At 28.5% G+C, this 19571-nt stretch overlaps 1 protein-coding gene across 3 annotated transcripts in view; it reads right to left on the bottom strand.

The window, feature by feature from the left end:
* The window catches only part of LOC129989890 (electroneutral sodium bicarbonate exchanger 1-like), a 68908-nt gene that overhangs the window by 11539 nt on the left and 37798 nt on the right, over positions 1 to 19571 (bottom strand). For all 3 annotated transcript variants that reach the window (XM_056098106.1, XM_056098109.1, XM_056098107.1), the window contains 9 exons: positions 19175 to 19352; positions 15583 to 15855; positions 11673 to 11786; positions 7717 to 7878; positions 3230 to 3408; positions 2237 to 2309; positions 1938 to 2006; positions 1654 to 1830; positions 700 to 822 (listed from right to left, as the gene is read on the bottom strand). In XM_056098106.1, the coding sequence (XP_055954081.1) occupies positions 700 to 822; positions 1654 to 1830; positions 1938 to 2006; positions 2237 to 2309; positions 3230 to 3408; positions 7717 to 7878; positions 11673 to 11786; positions 15583 to 15855; positions 19175 to 19352 (1348 nt within the window). The remainder of the gene's footprint in view (positions 1 to 699; positions 823 to 1653; positions 1831 to 1937; positions 2007 to 2236; positions 2310 to 3229; positions 3409 to 7716; positions 7879 to 11672; positions 11787 to 15582; positions 15856 to 19174; positions 19353 to 19571) is intronic.

The following is a 19571-nucleotide window of genomic DNA, read 5'->3' as shown; positions in this document are numbered from 1 at the left end:
TTAATCGTTCTTTCAGATTTATTGATGTACTTCTCAGTTAAATTAAAAAAGAATATAGAAAGTTACAAACTGCTAATTTTGATGTATGCACAGTGAGTTATTTACATTTTGGCTTACAACAGGAACATTAATTTTTATGACATTTTGTAACGTTCAATTATATAAAGGCTGGAAAGTTTAATATTAATACTAATTATGTTACTAATTAATTTAACACTAATAATGATCATTTTACAGCCTTGCCTCTCTCTGTTTTGACACCCCTCGATATACCTTACCCTGGATTCCTTTCCATAACTTTTTTCTTTCATTGCCTTTCTATCTTGATGTATCTGATACACAAAGCTCCATGACTACAGTTTTGATTAGTTATATATTCAACTTTTGGGGACAGAAAAAAATGAAAAATGTTTTCTTTGCACTTCTTAAAAAGCACTTTTCAAGAACCTTCCCTGTTTTTCTGAAAACTAAGCACTTCTAAGGCACTTAAAACTGATTTATAAAATTAAGAACATTTTATGATACTCTGTTTAGATAATTACTTTGAGGGGAAAAAAAAAGATATGATAACATTAATATAAGCTTTCCATATGCCTAAAAATGTATCACAATTTTCCCAAACAAATTATTTATCAGCACTCCTACAAATTCTTTAAATATTAAGGTAGCTAAATGAGCAATAAAAAAAAAACTACATACTTTATCAGTAACGGTACTATCTTTATCTTTCACTGCTTCTGGCATGACATCATCGAGCATTTTTAAATGAGTTTTATTAAAAAAGCGTCCCAGAAGTTTTCTAACAAAGATCACACCCAAAAGCTAAAATAACAGGAGACAAAAAAAAAAAAAAAAAAAAAAAATACATGAAAATCTTGTAAGTAAAAATTTCAGTGATTCCTATTTTTTTTAAAGTAAGAATTTCAAGAAAGATGAGATTAATAACAAAGCATGGTCTGCCATCTTAAGCCTTGGTGCAGTTTATTCTACAAAAGGACCTTACACAGAATAATACCCATGCCAATCAGTCAAGAGCAATGCACAGGGAGAATGAGAAGCCAAGTATTAAGATAATCTTTTGTTTCTAATTTAAATACCATCCCCCCCAAAAAACTGATATAAAAATTAAAAATTATTTTTTATACATATTTTGAAATAATATGCAGGCAAAATTTGGTGCAGATTGCATTAATGTTACAGTTGAAAGTAACAAATCAGGAGCAAATAATTTGACATGTTCACTATTACTGGCATATTCTGGAAACTATTGTATATGTGGTAAAATCCAATGAATGTAATGCAGCTTGATTTAAAATTATATTCTAATATCTATAATATATTCATTGAGAATTTTTACAATTAGCAAGAGTGCAGTTAAAGCAGTAAAACTGCCATTATAAAATACACACACACAAAAAAAATTAAAAATAAGCACAAGTTTCATATTAAAAGAATGCAATAATTAAAAAAAAAAAGTTCAAAAACAATAAATGATATTTTTGCAATTCTTTGTAAGATGAGATAGATGAATAATTTAAAAGTAAGAAATAAAAAGATAAATTTGCAGTGGCATCTGAAAGTAACGTAATTTCATAGAAACACTGAACATTCCTATTTGCATTGACTTTACATTAAATTAAATTTTATACTTACCAATACTGGAAATGCAAATGCAGTTGGCTTAAACAACTTGCAAGCAAATAGCAAAGCACATAAGAACAGTTGAAGAAGAGTGTACAGTAGAACATTTCTAATGGGTACATGACGTAGGTAACTGTAGTCAGGCTGATACTTTTCTGGCATAAGCATCAGAAGAATTCGTTCATAAAACTAAAAGGAAGCATTTGAATGAAATGAACACTACATTAATCAATAATAAATCGAATTTTCATATAAAAAATATAACACAGTAAAATAATAGGTGAGATAATTTTTACTTGTAATCCTTTCAGACACTTTACGCCCATGAAGAGAAAAACTCCATACAAAATAGGCATTGGTATATACTGAAAGAGAGAAAAAAAAAAAAAAGAAGTTTTATTTAAGATTGCTAAGATTAAAATTTGAGAAAAAAGTAAAAGAAATCCAAAACACATAAAATAATGATCAAAATAAGCTTAAATGGCCAAGCTAAACCATTACAATATGACAGTTGCATAAAAAAATGGATACACAATTTCCATGATTGACAAAAAGAAAGATATTTATTATAAAAATATCAAAAGTAAAATAATACCTGCAAGATACTGGTGAAGAAAACAGAGAGCCCAATTAGAATAAACACACAAAAATGTGTCACCCTCTGTTCTCTGTGAACAAAGAATTTCAAAATTTTATAAAACAGAAATCAAGGGAAATGAATGAAATATAAAGGATTATGAATTACAATACAGACATATCACTAAGATTCAGTTAAAAGCATAGATATTTTTTCTTTTAATTTAAAAGTATATTTGCCAGCAATCAGAATTCAAACCTTTACTTCTCCAACCTATCCAAAAAGAGCACTTTGAGAAATGCTTCAAAAGCAGGAAACTCGCATGAAATGTTCTTATCAACAATTAGAGTTTTTGTCGTCTCTTACTGTCAAATAATCACCAAATACCAATTCGCTGACTTTATCAATAGCCTAATTATTAACCAAATTGGATGCAGATTGCAGATAATCTGCAATGAATTTTTTAACATCTTTATTTGTTACTTTTGTTGTTTTTGATAAAAAGAGATCTTTAAAATGTTTTTACAACATTTCAAATACCTTTGCAGAAGAAATTTCAGTGCAAAAACAAAATTCAATGAATGATATTTACTCAATAATATAGGTCAAGTGAAAAATCAAAGTAAAAATTCTCATCTTACTGAAAATAATTTTATTTTTTGACAATAAAATGAAATAAATTACTAATTGTTTCTAGATGCTTAAAGACATTGTAAAAATGCTTGATATAAATCTACAAATAATAAATTTAATGACAAATAATTTTTTTTTTTAATGAAGCATTCTAGATACTTTTTGATCACAGTAGTATGAGTATTTTATGAATAATAACATTCTATTTAACAACTGAAATCTGACATTTTATATAATTCAATATTTATAAATTTTTAATTAATTTAAACATATTTAAATGGATAATCTTTTTAATGCAAGGTAAATTTATTGACTACATTTAACTCATATATGCAAATTAATTCCAAAAGTTATTCAGTTGGGAGGAAATTATCATACCTGACACCTAAAAATTGACGCTTTTCTCCTGGGGCAGATGGAAGATTAAACTTTTTCAAAGAATTTACATGAGTCATAGACAAAATGGTAGCAGCTACAAACCAAGGCAATCCAAATATTGAGCAAATGGCAATTAAACATGCTATTATAAAAAGGTCCAAATGATAGCCACACCCTTTCTAAAAAATAACCAAAGATTAATATACAACACAAAAATATATTTTATTATACAATAAATCACTAAAATGTTCAATAAATAATACAGATAGAAATTTATTTAAAAATCCAATATTCTGAAAATATTCATAAACTGGTGATAATCTAATGAAAAAAAAAAAATCCTAAATCTAGAACAATGAATACACCAGTCTTTCCAAGTAAATCAAACATATTACTGAACAAATAATTTTAATGCAAACATTTTATGTCTCATTCTTTCAATTTTTTTTTTTTTAACAAAAATATAGCATAAATAAAAACTTAAAAAATGCATTTTGAATAGCTACATATAATTCAGGAAAATTATTAAAAACTAAAATGCTCTAAATGGCAACATTATGAATTAAACAATATCTCAGTGACACAAATCACAATACAGCTATCCAGCAATAAACATAAAAATGTTTTTTCTTTTAATTTTTTATAATACAAAAACAAACAAACAAACATTCATAGTATTTTTAATGGTAGAACTATTCATAAAACAGTCATCTTGATATTTTCAAAAGCTTCCAGCTTAAATCTTATTCTAGAACTTGCCAAAAATTGGCCTTTTCTACAAATATTTACCAAAAAGGATGCCCAAACATTCATTGTTGTCCTTTGGAACAGTCATGTGAGGCTTATAAATGGAAATAAAAACTTGTAGCCATTTGGCTACATGATGCACTGTAGGGTTAAATAGAAATCTGTATAATCATTCTACTTTTTTACATCTATATAAACACATAACTTCTGGAAGTTATTTTTTTGTTGATAATATACAGAGAATATTAACATAACCATTTTTACTTTACTTCTATTATTATGTACACCTCTTTATTCAGATAAAATTTTTCATTTAAACTGTTTAGATCCTTAAAACTTAAAACATTTTGTTTCATAGAATTGAATATTATAGATTATAATATTCAATTCTAATAATATAGATTATAGAAAAAAAAACAAAAACAAAGAAAGGAAGCATTAATTTAACATTACTAAAGAAAATAGTATATTAAAAGAATGTTTATATTTACAAACAGAAAAAAAAACCTTAAAAAAAATAATTTATTGCCTAGAATTTAGCAAGACAAAATTAATATATTAAGGGTGGGATATTGATTACCTCTCATACTCTTTAAATGTAAGTCATATGAAATTAAGAACTCGGGTGAAACATTTATAGCCTTTTTGTTATTATGATGAACTATTTACAGTCATTAATTTTATTTTTTTCATTTGCAGCGCTGCTTTGCATTTGCTGGATTCCATTGTCTTTTTCTTTTCTCTAAACTTTTTTCTTTTTTTTTCAAGCTTTATAATACTTTGCATATGCTAATTTAGCATACTAAAGAAAATCTTTTCAAATCGGAACATTTAAAACACCTCCATAAAAGTTTATGACATCATACACAGTCCAATTAAAGAATTTTCTTTCAGACTTTCAACAAGCCTATCCTTGTTTCCTTGTTGATACTAAACCAACATTATACAGCTGCACTGCCATCTCACAATATTAGAATTATTCTTAACAGTTTTATAAAAATCAGATTTTTTTTTGATTTTGAAATATTAGAATAAAAACTCATTTAAACAAATTTTTTTCATTAACCCATACTGGGCTGCTCATAAAAACAAGCATAAGAAAAACGCACATCTTTAGACAGGATCAATGCAAGAGACTTACACATATAAAAACAAAAATTAAAATTTTTTAAATAATATATTTTTTTTTCAAAAAAAGTTTTAAAATTACAGATTGTCTTATAAATAGGATTATCCTATAAATTAGACAATGGTTCAATACATTACTAAAAATTACAAACGTTGATTTACCTTATAAATTTTTTTTTCATAAATGGAAATCCGAAAAAGTTTCTAGCTAGTACACATTTTACAAATTGTAATAGGTTTTTCTTGTAAGATTTTAATTGACATCATCTTACAATAATTTAGGTTTTTTAATAGATGCACACAATTTAGGACACAAAGTTCTTTATTACTCTGCAGCATATCTCTTTGTCTAATGTTGTTTTTCAGAATTGTTTCATCAAGGTAATTTATTGTTATTGACTTGTGAAATCCTATGCATCATTAGGGGCTAATAGTTTGGATATTTTCCAGGCTGTGATGAGAAAGTGATTTCAAATAATTCATGAAAAATGCTCAATACCACTTTTTTTCTTGAATAGGAGTAAAATAATTTTCCATGTGACTGTCGAATTAGTCAATTCCATTTTCATATTTGTTATAAGAAGTAACACGAAGTGGTACATCAACATCTTTTCTGCCTCGTTTTGCATGACACTATACTTTACTGTGTATTTTTGTAACTTCAAAAGTTTGTTATTAATGAACCTACAAGGTTATCATTCCAATTAACAGCAGCTATTTTGTTTGCTTTGCTAAACAATGTACCAGATGTTTCTCTCTCAGTTTTAACTAATGATTTCAAAGATATCAGAGGGCATTTTGCCATTCCATTACCTCAAACAATTCCAGTGGTACAAAATCCTTTTTGTTTCAAATGAGCCATTAATCCAAGTGAAGTAAAAAAGTTATCCATATATATCCTACGAAACTTAGGATTTTTCACAATAGAGAGCAAAGATTCCACAACATGTTAAGAAGGTGGTCCCATAAACTTTTCTTGAGTACTTTGATAAAATAATATATTGATGGGATATCCATTATAAGATGTCAACATCTATAACTTGTATCCAAATTTCACAGTTTTATTTATTGTACATCTTACAACCGTGTTTGCCAAAATAGCATAATATTCTTTCACTGATTGTTAGATTTTGTGAAATTATTCAAAATTATTGCAGAACAATATTATTTTTTTCTAAAAGTGGACAAATTTTGTAATAATGATCCTCTTTGTTGATGGTTGAATTGTTATTCAAATGCAAGTCTTATTTTATGTCACTGTACTGCTTCTTGAACAGAGATAGCTCTATTCATTAAGGAATAGTGCCAGTGTGCAGAGCATTTTCCCAATACAATTTTTTCGCATAGTAAAATGTGATAATCACTATAAAAAAAAAAAAAAAGGAAGCCTATAAGATTTTTGATGTCACTTTCGTTAACTTCAAAAGAATGATTATTTTTTTCTGCACTGCATATTGATAAGTCTCAGGAAATTGTATGTGATATCATCATTAACCATCAAGTGAAAAAGTTCAACAGGAGTTATCCCTAATATCTTATCTGTAATATGTTGATGATCTTGAGAAGAAAAAGAACATGGTGAAAGCAAAAATTCTGGTTCACATTTTTTCTATTCAGGTAACTTTTTTTTATGAACCTTAGTTTCATCACAGATATTTGACAAAACCTCTATAGTTGCAGCAGTATCTCAAATTTCAGGTTCATCACATATTTCAATTTATGAAAGAATCGTCTACTTTTTCTTTGTCATTATGTGGTGTATATATTTAATTATGTGGTGTATATATGGTGGTTCCAGCAGAATAATTATCATTTCAGGATTATCAAATTCTTCACTGGATAAAGAATTCAAGAGCTTCTTCTGCTGTTGGAAATTTCTTGGTCTTTTTACAACAACAAAAATGGTCAGACAAACTCAAAACTACAAAATAAAACAGTAACTGAACTAATGAAGACAAGAAAAACACAGAAAACAAATTCAGAAGCATATGTGCAATAGCATACACAAAAGAACTTGTTTGTCAAAGGGGAATGATACCAAGGAATATTGGGGAACATTCCATTTGTTGCTCCCTAGCAAGAAAAACATTGCTTCCTGAATTCAAGGAATGAGATCTAAAAGTATGGACAATTTGAAAAAACGGTGAGTATTGGACCATTGTCCTATTTAAATGACAGCTAGAAAACGTTAAACACCTATAATATTTATTTTTTATGGATATTTGTAATGTTTAGAACAACACTGATGATCTTCTAAAAAACTATATGTTTAAAAAAATTATAATTTTATTATTTAATATGTTAAAACCATGATCTTCTTTTAGAAAAAAATTTAAAGCAATTTCTTTTAATTAGTTATTTATATTAGCTGTTATACTAATAGAAAAAAAAATCTAGAAACCTAATGATTATGTAAAATACTGAGTTAGAATTAGTAAATTCAAACTTTAAAACACATCTTTTGTATTCGTAGCATGATTAAATTATATAATAACCAAAGATAGGAAAATAATGAAAAAAGATTTTAAATATATACACCACATAATTCACTTTACTTTGAAGAATACAAGATCCTACAACCCCTTTAAAAAGAGAAAAATTAAGATTCTGACCTTTAGTTTATTTTCTTTCCTGTTAACAATGAGAGTTGTAATTTGTTGATCCATAAAAACCAACATAGTCAGAAATAGTGCAGGCACTGTTGCCACAATTGCTGTCCACCATGGATTATTTCCAAAAAATGGAACAAGCCATTCCCTATCAGACGATGAAGGCTAAATACAATAGTAAAAGAGATACATAATATAAAAACTTAAATAAAACATATGAAAAATGCATTTTAATCATAATTACAAAACAAAGTACTTTTCTCTACATTTTGCACATGCAAGCCTTTTGTGATACGAACTACTTTTAATTGTATTAATATATAAATAAATTTGAAAATAAGCATGGCATAAACTTAGCAATAAGCATGCTCTTAGCATGACATAAACTGATAGCAATAAGAAAAGGGGCAAGACAAAAGCTTAACTCATCCCGCACTTCATTAAATTAAATGCTATTATAATCTTTGAAGATAAAGAGAAAATATGATATTGGATAAAAGTTAAACTTAAAAATTTCACAGGGTAAATAAATAGGAATAAAAAAATTTAAAAAAAATGAATCACTATTTTTTAAAAAACTATATCTTTATAACTGCTGATAAACATGTGTTTTAATATGAAGTATACTTTCCTTTTGCAGAAATCGTTCTTGATATTGTTTTCATTAATTCAATATACATTTTTTTTCACTTTATCACTTTCATAACATTTGTTATCCTGTATTCTCTAATTGTACAATTCATTTTATCCAAACATCTCTTCAAAATATTCTACAAGTTTTCTACTGCATTTATCTGGCAACTTTAGGTCCTATCTTGTAAATAAATTTCATTTAACAGCTATATTTTAAATTATGACATAAGGTCAAATCATGCTGAAATACCTTGAAAAAATTTGCAAGAACAAACTATCTAACTACAATATTTTCATATATTTAGATCAATTCATCCATTGAATATAAACTAAGCTTCTAATATCATTAGCTGAGAAAATTATAAAACATATTTTAAAAAAGGTTTTACAATTTGTCAAACATCCTCAGGCCTTAAGGATTCAAATTTGATTTTTAACCTTTGAAAATAAATGAATTTCATCATTGAAAAGTTTCATCAATAATCATTAGGACATTTTATTTTTTTTGGTCCACGTTAAAGGTTTTATCTTTATTTTATCAAATGGAAACATTTTAAAACTTACTTTTTAATAGTACAAAATAATTTTTCTTTGTCATCTAGAATGTTGATAAGTTTCAGAATCTTATGGCTTACAATTAAACCACTACCGTCAAAATTACTGCCAATAAATAGATTCGAAATTTATCAGTTGACAGTATTGTTTTTATTTTCTTCTACATTTACATTATTTTGTACATGATAATTCAGATGTTTTGTCTCAAAATTTTTTGATTTGTTTAAAATTGACATTTCTTACTGCCATAGAAATGTAATATTAAACAACATTTTTTGCACACTTTATAGAAATAACATACATTATTAAATACATAAAATTAACACATATCTTACAAAATATAAAAACTTATAAGTTAAGCTATTTCTAATTTAAACCACCTTCTATTATTAAGATTAAATAATAAAAATTGGTTTAAGCCAGTTCATACATTAATTAGGTTCATATTATCACATTAAAGTCATTCAGCAATCACATTAGAGTTTTGTCGAGGGTGGGGGTGCTATTAATGTTTTTAGTGATTTTGAAATTTTTCCCCCCCCCACATATATTGTAGACTAACTCAGAACAATTCTTTGATAGTTCATTTTTTAAGACAGATAACCATCTTAACAAATTCAAAGTCTACAAATTTTGTGAAAAGACCTTATATGAAATTTCCTTTGCCTACCTCAAAGCAGTTTTGAGTTATCATTGTGACAGAGAAACAGTTATAATGCCAAAAATATATTTTCCAGATTCAGGGAAGTCCATGAAGTAATCAAAGATTTATGATGAGGTAAAAATGAAATATTACACATTGAACAACCATAGGTAATGTTTATATTGTGATTGAATAATGTAATATTTATTGAAAAACAAGTATTATCAAAGTATAAATATTATAAAAATAATACACAAACATAGACTTGTTACAAACTTTACATTATTAAAAATTTGAAATTTTTAGTCAGTGCCAAAAGTTGATGTTAATCGATCAAGAAATGAAATTTTATCTCTGCACATATATGAAAAATACACATATTTGCAAAAAAGTAACTGTCGTTTGCTCCTCATAATATTCTCAAATATTGCTCTTACAATTAAATGCAAAGAATAACATTTTATGGTAGTAAGTACAAATTTATCATTTGATATTTAATTTATTTTGGAGGAAAAAAGATTGTCTGCTATTCTTAATTAATATTGGAACTAAGATCTTATTGTAGCACATTAAAATATTGCAATTACAATTATAAATGGAATAAAAAGAAATTTATCATCAGATATTTTAAAAAAAATATTCTTTGGCAGTATTGAACTTATTATTAACTGCATGCCATTGGCAAACTTTAGACTTAACTGCATGTCACTGGAAATTAGTTACTATTATTTGGTTAATAAAAATACTCATACTTGGGTTAAAACTGTAATGAAAGCCTTTTAATATTGTAATTTTTTTTTCAATGCAATATATTCTCAGTAATGTGGCAGACATCAAATTAACAAAATCTCTGGAAAGGCGCAAGTAAAGAAAATGAAGAAATAAAAAAACTTGCAGCTTCTGGAAATTTTTAAGCTGATTGTTTTTATATAATGTTGCCATTAAATCTTTCTCTTCTTCATTTTTATTTAATTACGGTCATTCAAGCTTTTAATATTTACTCCATGCACATTTAAATAATTTCAAACTATAGAAATAAAAGAAAAATATTTTTTTTTTTTTTTTTTTTTTTTCAAATTAGAAATATGAACTATTGATGTTAGAGAAAGTCAAAATGAAGGCTTCAAACTCACTTTTTAGCTCTTAATTTCTAAGATATTGTTGTTACGGAAAAACTTTAAATACGAAAGTTGCTTATCTTAATGAGGTGCTAATCTGATTTCTTTTTCTATTTTTAATATTAAAGAAGTTACAGCAAACTGAAAAACGAACAATGAAGTTAGTGCGCTCATTTATGAACTCAAGTGAGGTTTTTTCATTTCTAACCGCATATTCCAAGCCAATTAATATCCAAACAAAATTACTCTTGTCAACGATCTTACCAACAGAATAACTTAGGTAAAGAGTTTATATGATATAACTTTAGAACGAAGGGCGGTTTTGGGTTCTAGGGATCACCACTGACAGAGAACTGCAGAAATTGTCCCAGAATCTTATCATGAGAACCATTGCAATAGGTGTCTTACTATCGGAAATTATGTAAAATGAGCTACCAAGGGGAATTCATGAATAATGTAACAAATGATTTAAAAAAAAATAATTAAAAAAATAGGAACAAGTTTTTTCTTATTTGTAATACTGCAACAAAAAAAAACCCTATCTCTATATTATGTATAATGATTTTTATATAATTTTTTTTATTAGAAGATTTTATAGCTATCCAGAAAATTACCTTTCTATCACCAAATTTAACTATTCTGACTGAATTTTAAAGCAGTTTTATTTAGACCAATTTAGATAATTATTCTGTCCCACCCTTTACAAAAATCTCTTACAGAAAGAACATATACAGTTTCAACTGAATAGATTCAGTTTCTAATCTGTCAGTTGTAAAGTTTAAAAATTTGGGAACCTTTGAGCTACTTTTAGGATACAGCTATCTAGCTCTAATTTAATACCTGTCAAATTATTTCCAATAAATTTTTGAATCATTAATATTTGAAAAATGTATATGCCCATGCATTCAATTTGCACATACATAAAAAAAAATTAAAAAGTCCTGTAGTCATGCATGATGGTTAGCTTATATGGGTTAGTTGGGATAAATCCATAATCTATATATACATACTTTAAATGACTGCGGAACTTCAAGTTTGGGTGTTCCTAACCCCACACATACATCCAAAAAAGTCATGGCTATGACAGCAATCATAACAGCAAAGTCTGATATCAAAGTGCGGATCTATAAGTAAACAAATAATTATACAGTAAATGAAACAAGTAAGCAATTAAATTATGGATAATTTATTCACAAACAACATTTTATAATTTTGAGCATTAATACAGACCTCTGGGCACGGCAGTGCCCCCGCTAAGTCGAGCAAAAACAAGCGGCACGGCCGTACCATCCTTTTATCAAAGCAGTTCAGGCCATTTTCGACTCCCTATAACTTCATTGCGGATAAAACTAGAAGCCTGAATTTTCAGTAACCAAGCAGGCATTATATAAACACGGTAAATATCAAATTTCATTAAATTTGAACCAGTAGTTTAAGAATTATAACTAGTCAAAGTTTGTGAATTTTGTCACTGACTGACTCACTGACTGATTGATTGACTGACTGACTGACTGACAGATCATCAAAACTCTAAGGCACTTCTAGCAGACATAGAAGCTACAAATTTAGAATACAATTAAGTGTTTAGTGTATAAATCAAGGAAAAACTAAAATATGCGTGTAATAATGGACGGATCGATAAATTTCTCGAAGTTTCGAGCATTATCCATTTTGTCGGCAAATTCGTCGCTAAGTCACCAAATGGTCGCCAATTTTGTAACCAAGCTCTGGGATCACTGGTTCGACATCCGACAGCATCCATTACAGAATACTGTTAAACGGTCTTTCTTATGATGACACTATTCGCGCTGGGAAGCAAAATTACAGGTTTGTAACAATATTTAATTTGAAATAATTCAATTTGAAGCTGTGGGAACTGCAAACGCAATGGGTGACTTTCAGAGAATCAATCTGGTAGAAGAAGAGCAAACTGATCTTCAAAGTGTGATCGCAAAATTTCATGCCGATCAAGAAAGAGTCTTTGATATGATCACAAATAAAATGAACACAACTGATAATAACGCTGACGTTTTACGCTATTTTGTGAGTGGAACTGGTGGCACTGAAAAGAGCTTTTTAATAAAAACACTGAAAATTTGGGTTAAGACATATTTAAACAAAAAAATTGGCAGTTAGTGCTCCAACAGGAATAGCTGCATTCAATGTGAATGGATTGACTATACATAGACTATTGCAGCTGCCTGTAGAACACAAGCAAACACCGAAGTACAAGCCACTTTCTGATGAAGTGCTCCAAGTTCCGAAATCAGATTTGAAAGAAGTAGTTTGCTTATCATAGCCGAAGTATCGATGATATCCAATGTTACTTTAACATATATTCATTTACGCTTATCTGAAATATTCGACATAAGTGACGATCAGAATGGGTGGTTTGGAAAAAAACATCTTGTAGTTTTCGGATATCTCTTACGGCTTCCGCCGGTAAGGGAAAAGTCACCTTTTGAAAAACTATCAACTGTTGAAACTAACAAGTTGCTAGGTTCCCTCAGAATACTGAATATGTGGATTGAACTGTTCATATACGATGAACTTAAAATTAACATGCGACAGTTCAATGATTCTGACGTTGTTGATATGCTAAATAGAATAAGATTAGGTGTGACTACACATAAAGACCGTGACTTACTCTCGACTAGATTAATGACTCTCAAATCCAATTCAAATGAAAACAGATTAATTAAAATAATTGAACACCTCTCGAAACTTCCTGATGATACCGTTTGCTTATTACCTACAAAAAACATGTGTCAACAATTAAATACTGCAATGCTTAAATCTCTTCCACATCCCGAAATAAAACTTGCAGTTGTAGATAGCATAGATTGACTCAGATACCTCACAAAAAGAGCTCGTGAATACATAACAAAATATGAAGACAATGCTTCTATGACTGCAGGTCTGAAAGAGAACATAATTATAAAAATAGGAGCAAAAGTCATGTTAAGGCAAAATATTGACGTGAGTCTTGGTTTAGTTAATGGTTCTATCAGTATAGTGCAAAGAGTAAAGGTTGATCCGGAAAATACAAAAATAATTAAGAAAATATACATTACATTTAATAAAGAACATGTTTATGAGCTTAGTCCGGTCAAAACTAAATTTGAAATTAATAATAGAGCTTATGTTCATCGCGAACAAATTCCCATATGTATATCCTATGCTATAACTATACACAAAAGTCAGGGCCTAAGTCTAAATAATGCACTGATGGATATCGGTTCTGCAGCATTCACATCCGGTCAAGCTTACGTGGCACTTCCGAGAGTTACAAGTCTGGACGGCTTACATCTAAAAAATGTCGACTTTGGAATTATTAAAGGGCAGGAATCCTCAATTTGTGAATACAACAGACTGAGAAGCATTTACCGTTCTGACATGTCAAAAATTGTAACATCAAAGCTTACGAGAAAAACGCATAGAGACAGGGAGTGGGCTTTGAGAAAAACTGTAGCTGAAGCTCAAGAAGTAGTAATGGAAAAGAAAAAGAGGAAGACTACATAAAAAAATAAGAAAAGGACTATATACAAAAAGAAATGAGATGCCATCAAAAACATAACTTTTAAAAAAAACCATGTCTCGCAACTCAGTTCTTCTATCGTAAAAAGTTGCGAGATCCATGTAATACCAAGTTGGTCAATTTATTCAGTCCCTACTTAAGGGTCCTTCTGTCTTAAGTTATTACATAATTAGCTAACCTAACAACATCTTTTAGTGACCATATCAATATTGAAAATCTTTTATGATTTAAATAAATAAGTTGACTTTGCAATCGCACTAAACAATCTAATTTAATATAATATGTTAATGTAATCTAATTTAATGTAAAGTTACATTGTGTTTTCATGCGATGGCCAAGTCAATCTATTTATTTAAACCATAAAAGATTTTCAATATTGATACGGTCACTATAAGATGTTGTTAGATTAGCTAATTAAGTAATAACTTAAGACACAAGGACCCTTAAGTAGGGAATGAATAAATTGACCGACTTGGTATTACATGGATCTCGCAACTTTTTACGACAGAAGAACTGAGTTGCAAGACTTGGTTTTTTTTTTACAAGTTATGTTTTTGATGGCATTTAATTTTACTGATAAAGAACCATTATATTAATATTTATAAAAGCATCAAAACATAGTGAGATTAAAATCAATATTTGCAACATCAATTTTAAATTCTATCCTTCAAACAAAAAAAGTATGTAATATATAACTAAAAAAGAAATATGTTGATAAAGCATGAAGGTTTATTTTGAAGCAAATTATATGCATATACTACATGACACAGGTTCAGATGTTACTGAATGTGCTTTTGAAATATGCTATTTTCTTCACATAAAAATATGAATTTTATAATTCTATTTCTCACATGCAATAAATATAGAAAATAATACTACAAACAATCTTAAGTGCAATATTACATTTTGAATTAAAAAATAACAATCAAATAATAAATCAAACAGATGAAAAAAAAAAAAAAAAAAAAAACCTAAACAAAATATTAAAAAAATGTATCTAGATATGCTCAATTTAATTTAAGGAATTACCTACTCCTCTTTACATTCTGCTTAATAATGATTATGAGAAGATTTCGAAAATAACATGCAAGTAAATATGGAATTTGTCAGGTCAAGTATATAGACATATGGAAATAAAGTTACAAAATTGGCAATTTCAGATTTTTAATCTGCATGCATTTAATATATTATAAAAATATAAATATTATAAAATATTTATATTTTATATAAATTGCACAGCTATGTTAAGATGTAATTTTATGAATTCATTATCACTTAACTATAACTAAAAAAATCCTACAACTGCAAAAAGAATACAAACTGAATGCATATTTAAATTTCCCCTCATAAAAAAAAAGAAGTAAAATAAGATATGATCTTACCTTAGTTGTAAAAAAGGGTGTCCTTTTAACATGGCGCAACAACAAAATGAGACCAAATGTACTGATGAACAGAATGACAGACATGAGAAAAATATTAGGGACATATGTGGGTGGTGTATAGCTGCACCCACTTGGAGCTGATATTCCTCCCAAAGTTTGGCACTCATCTTCACTCACTATAGAGTAGTTAGGTGTTGGTGAAAGGCAAACACACATTGGATAAAACGGACTGTTTCTTGTCATCAGAGGAAATTCATTTGCTATTTCCAATACCTACAAATATGACAAAACATACTTATCATGGAGCATTTACATATTTGTTTCATTACAATACTGAACATGAAAATTGGAATCCACAATTAAAAAATCTCGGATTTGAGGCCAGAGGGTTCCAGGTTATGAAATTTAATCCCAAAGATTCATGCTGCATGCATTTAATTGGATGAACCCCCTCCCCTTTCCCACTCGCAAGTTTCTGAAAGTTTCAAAAGGGAGTAGCTGGCTCAAGTCTTGTCTTTGCCATCTTCTTATTAATCAAAACTAAGTCTTCCTCAAAAGACACTTTGGACAAGATTACATTAATAAACTAAACTGAAAGGCTTTGGATGTAGAGAAATGATAATACTGATTGTACGCATACCGGGCGTGAAATGCTGTTGTACGCAACTGCCCATGAGTTTTAAGAATTTCCATGACTTTTAACTAGGGATTGCAATGCCGGTATACCAAATACCGGTATTTTGAGCCATTTATACAATTTTGTAATACCGGTATTCACAAGTTTAAATACTGATTTTTCGGTATTTACTAGAAATTTTTAAAATTTCTCCACTATATGTTCAGGTATCACGAACATAGCAAAATAGTATGCGTTTTTGTTTTTATGTCTCCATAACGGGAGAAATTAATTAGCTCATTAACAGCTTAAATCTAAATTAGCGAAACATGGATTATCCCTGAAAGAAAATATTGTATCCTTAACGACTGATGGAACAACAATTATGAAAAAAGTTGGAAAGTTGATTGGTGCAAATCAGCAGTTGTGCTATGCACATTGAATTCAATTAGGAGTAATAGATGTATTATACCAAAAAAATAAAGAACAGAAGAATCCAAATACTGTGGATATAGAAATTTCGGATTCCAACTTTGAAAAGAGTGAGAGTGACAGTGATATTGACAATGAAGATAATGACAATGTAATTAATTGTTGAAGAAGATATTGCTAATGAGGATGAAATATTAACCTATCAAGAATTGCTTCCTATAATTTATAAAGTTCGAAAAAATGTTAAGATATTTAAACGTTTCCCGTATAAAAAGGATATTTTATAAAAATATATACTAACTGAAAATAAAACAGAATATATGTTAATATTAGATTCTAGAACACGTTGGAATAGTTCACTCCTAATGATGGAACGATTTTTGAAACTGAGAAGTCCAATCCAAAAAGCAATAATCGACTTAAACTTGTAAATTAATTTTTCAGGTAGTGAATTCGACTTAATATCCAGAACTATATATAGCTCTACTTCCAATAAAACTGACTACTGAGGCATTGTGTCGGAGAGATTCTAATTTATTAACAGCTAATGCAACAATAAATTTCATGTTGCAGTCACTGAAAGAACAGCACACATCACTATCTGAAGAATTATATATTACATTGAAAAATCGCACAGAAGAAAGGCATACCGAAATGAAAAATGTCTTACGGTATTTACATAATTATAATGATTTTAAAAATGAAAATGAAAAAGAAGAAAAGAAAATAACCAATTCAAATCTGATTAAGTTTAGAGTAAATTTTCTTAAAATTTTTTACCCACAACCCTATCCACATTCAGCAAAATTCGGTTCAATTATCGAAGATGATGATGTCACTACTGTTGATAGTGAAAAGGAATTGTCTCTTGAACAAAAATTAGAATTAGTGATAAATAAAAAAATTTCAACGAACCAAAATACAATACAGAAATCAGCTATATCCAAAACCATCTGACGAGAAATCGATTTATTTGAAGATGAGGGATTTAGAGGTAAATACTTGGAAAAAGTATATAGCAAATTGCTAACAGTACCACCCACTAGCGTAGATGCCGAAAAAGCATTTTCGACAGCTGGTAATTTTTACACAAAATTACTTTTCAGGCTTAATGACAGTACAATGGATGCATTATGTTTTTTAAGATCACATTTCAAAAAGTTGTAATAGTACCTGAGACTGAATAGTGATATTTACACTTTTTTGTGATTTAAATAAATAAGATGTTTCTTTACTTTTTTGTGATTATATAATGTTATAATTTATAAGTTACAAATTATTTTTTGTGATATTTATACTCTAACAAAACTGGCAAATAAAAGAAACACCTGTGTTTTCTTTCTTTTTCTAAAATTTCTAATACCGGTATCAAAACCGGTATTAAGATTTAAAAAATACCGAATACCGGTATTGAACTTTTGGTCCGGTATTGCCATCCCTACTTTTAACTGATTTTTACGGATTGATAAAATTCCCTTTCATTGAAACCCCTGCTTTCCTGGTCCTGTCACCACCCTGTTCAATGTACATTTGCCAAGAGAAAAATTCTTGACAGAGTTCCCAGTTAAAATTATGAAATAAAATATCTAATGAGCAACTTTTTTTTATATCACTAATTTTTATTTCTCATAAAAACCCATGTTTCCCCCTGACATATTATCAAGGGCAATTTTTGCAACAACTTTGCTTTTTTAATTTATCTGAAAATGGTGAGTAAAGTAAGGCAGAAGACCATCGGCAACAAATCTAAGAGGTCATGACCGTTCATGAGATAAAAGCTGGCAAAATAGGATCAGTGACTGGCACTAAGCAACTGGTTCATTAGTTTTCATTATTATTTTAAATATATATGCAGATTTTAACTGCATGAAAATCTTGGGATAGTCATAAGAATGAAAAGCAAAGAATGCAAATGATTATTAAGATCAAAGTGAAAGTCACACTAATGTTCTTAAGAAGTAATAGTTATTTTGTAGAGTATTTGAGTGCTTATTAGATGAGGAAATCCTTTATTTAGCATACATTACTTCATATTTAAAAACTTATGACAGGTTAGGGATGGTAGCATATAATTTTCATTAAAGGCAGGGGGTGTAACTTATTTGCCAATTGGTAAAGAAATGTTTTTTGCACATATTCATAAAAAATTTTTATTATGAAACTTTCACAAGTAAGGAATAAAATTTCATCCAAGAAAGCAAAATTATGAGCCAAATGTTAACCACTGAGATTGAAGAGTGTTATCTAGTTGATGTACTGAGAGACATTTGTCAATCTCAGTTGTTATTATGAGAAGTTAAAGGTTGAAATTTTGCTTATGAACATTTTTTATCATTATTATTACCACATTTGATTTTGCACCACAGATACACATTTTCACCATATCTCAACCCCCTTAATTTCACCATCAACTACTTTAAAGAAACATTTCTGATGTTTAGTGTATTTAATTTTTTTCCTTCTATTCTAAATCACATAATATACATTATTGGCTCAAAGATGGAGGGAAAAAAAAAAGTTTTGACTCTCAGAATTTTTACTTACATTCTTAAAAGCTTTGTAAATAAAATAAGAAGATACTAATGTTGCAAAGATTTCTTCTGTGAATCGAGTGATGTAGCGAACAAGTGAAGCAAGATTAAAAGCCACAAATAGAAATAGGTAAAGAAAAGTCCATAATCCAATCCAAACACGCATGGGTAGAAAATCTAGTCCATAATTCCTGTAAAGAAACAAATGTTTGCTTTTAAGTAATAGTCTTAGCAGAAAATAATAGAATAAATTTTCTTAATTACTGAATGGAATAAACCAGTAATTCAAACTAGCAACTGTTAAAAAAAAATCCAAAAGATTTTAAATTAGAATTAAAAAAAAAAAAAATCTTTTAATTGACAGATAATTTTTTATGTACAGGCAACTGAGAGTGGTGATGCCAACAATG

Source organism: Argiope bruennichi, chromosome 2 (genome assembly GCF_947563725.1).
Source record: "Argiope bruennichi chromosome 2, qqArgBrue1.1, whole genome shotgun sequence".
Lineage (NCBI taxonomy): Eukaryota > Metazoa > Arthropoda > Arachnida > Araneae > Araneidae > Argiope > Argiope bruennichi.
This window is presented reverse-complemented; position numbering and strand designations above follow the sequence as displayed.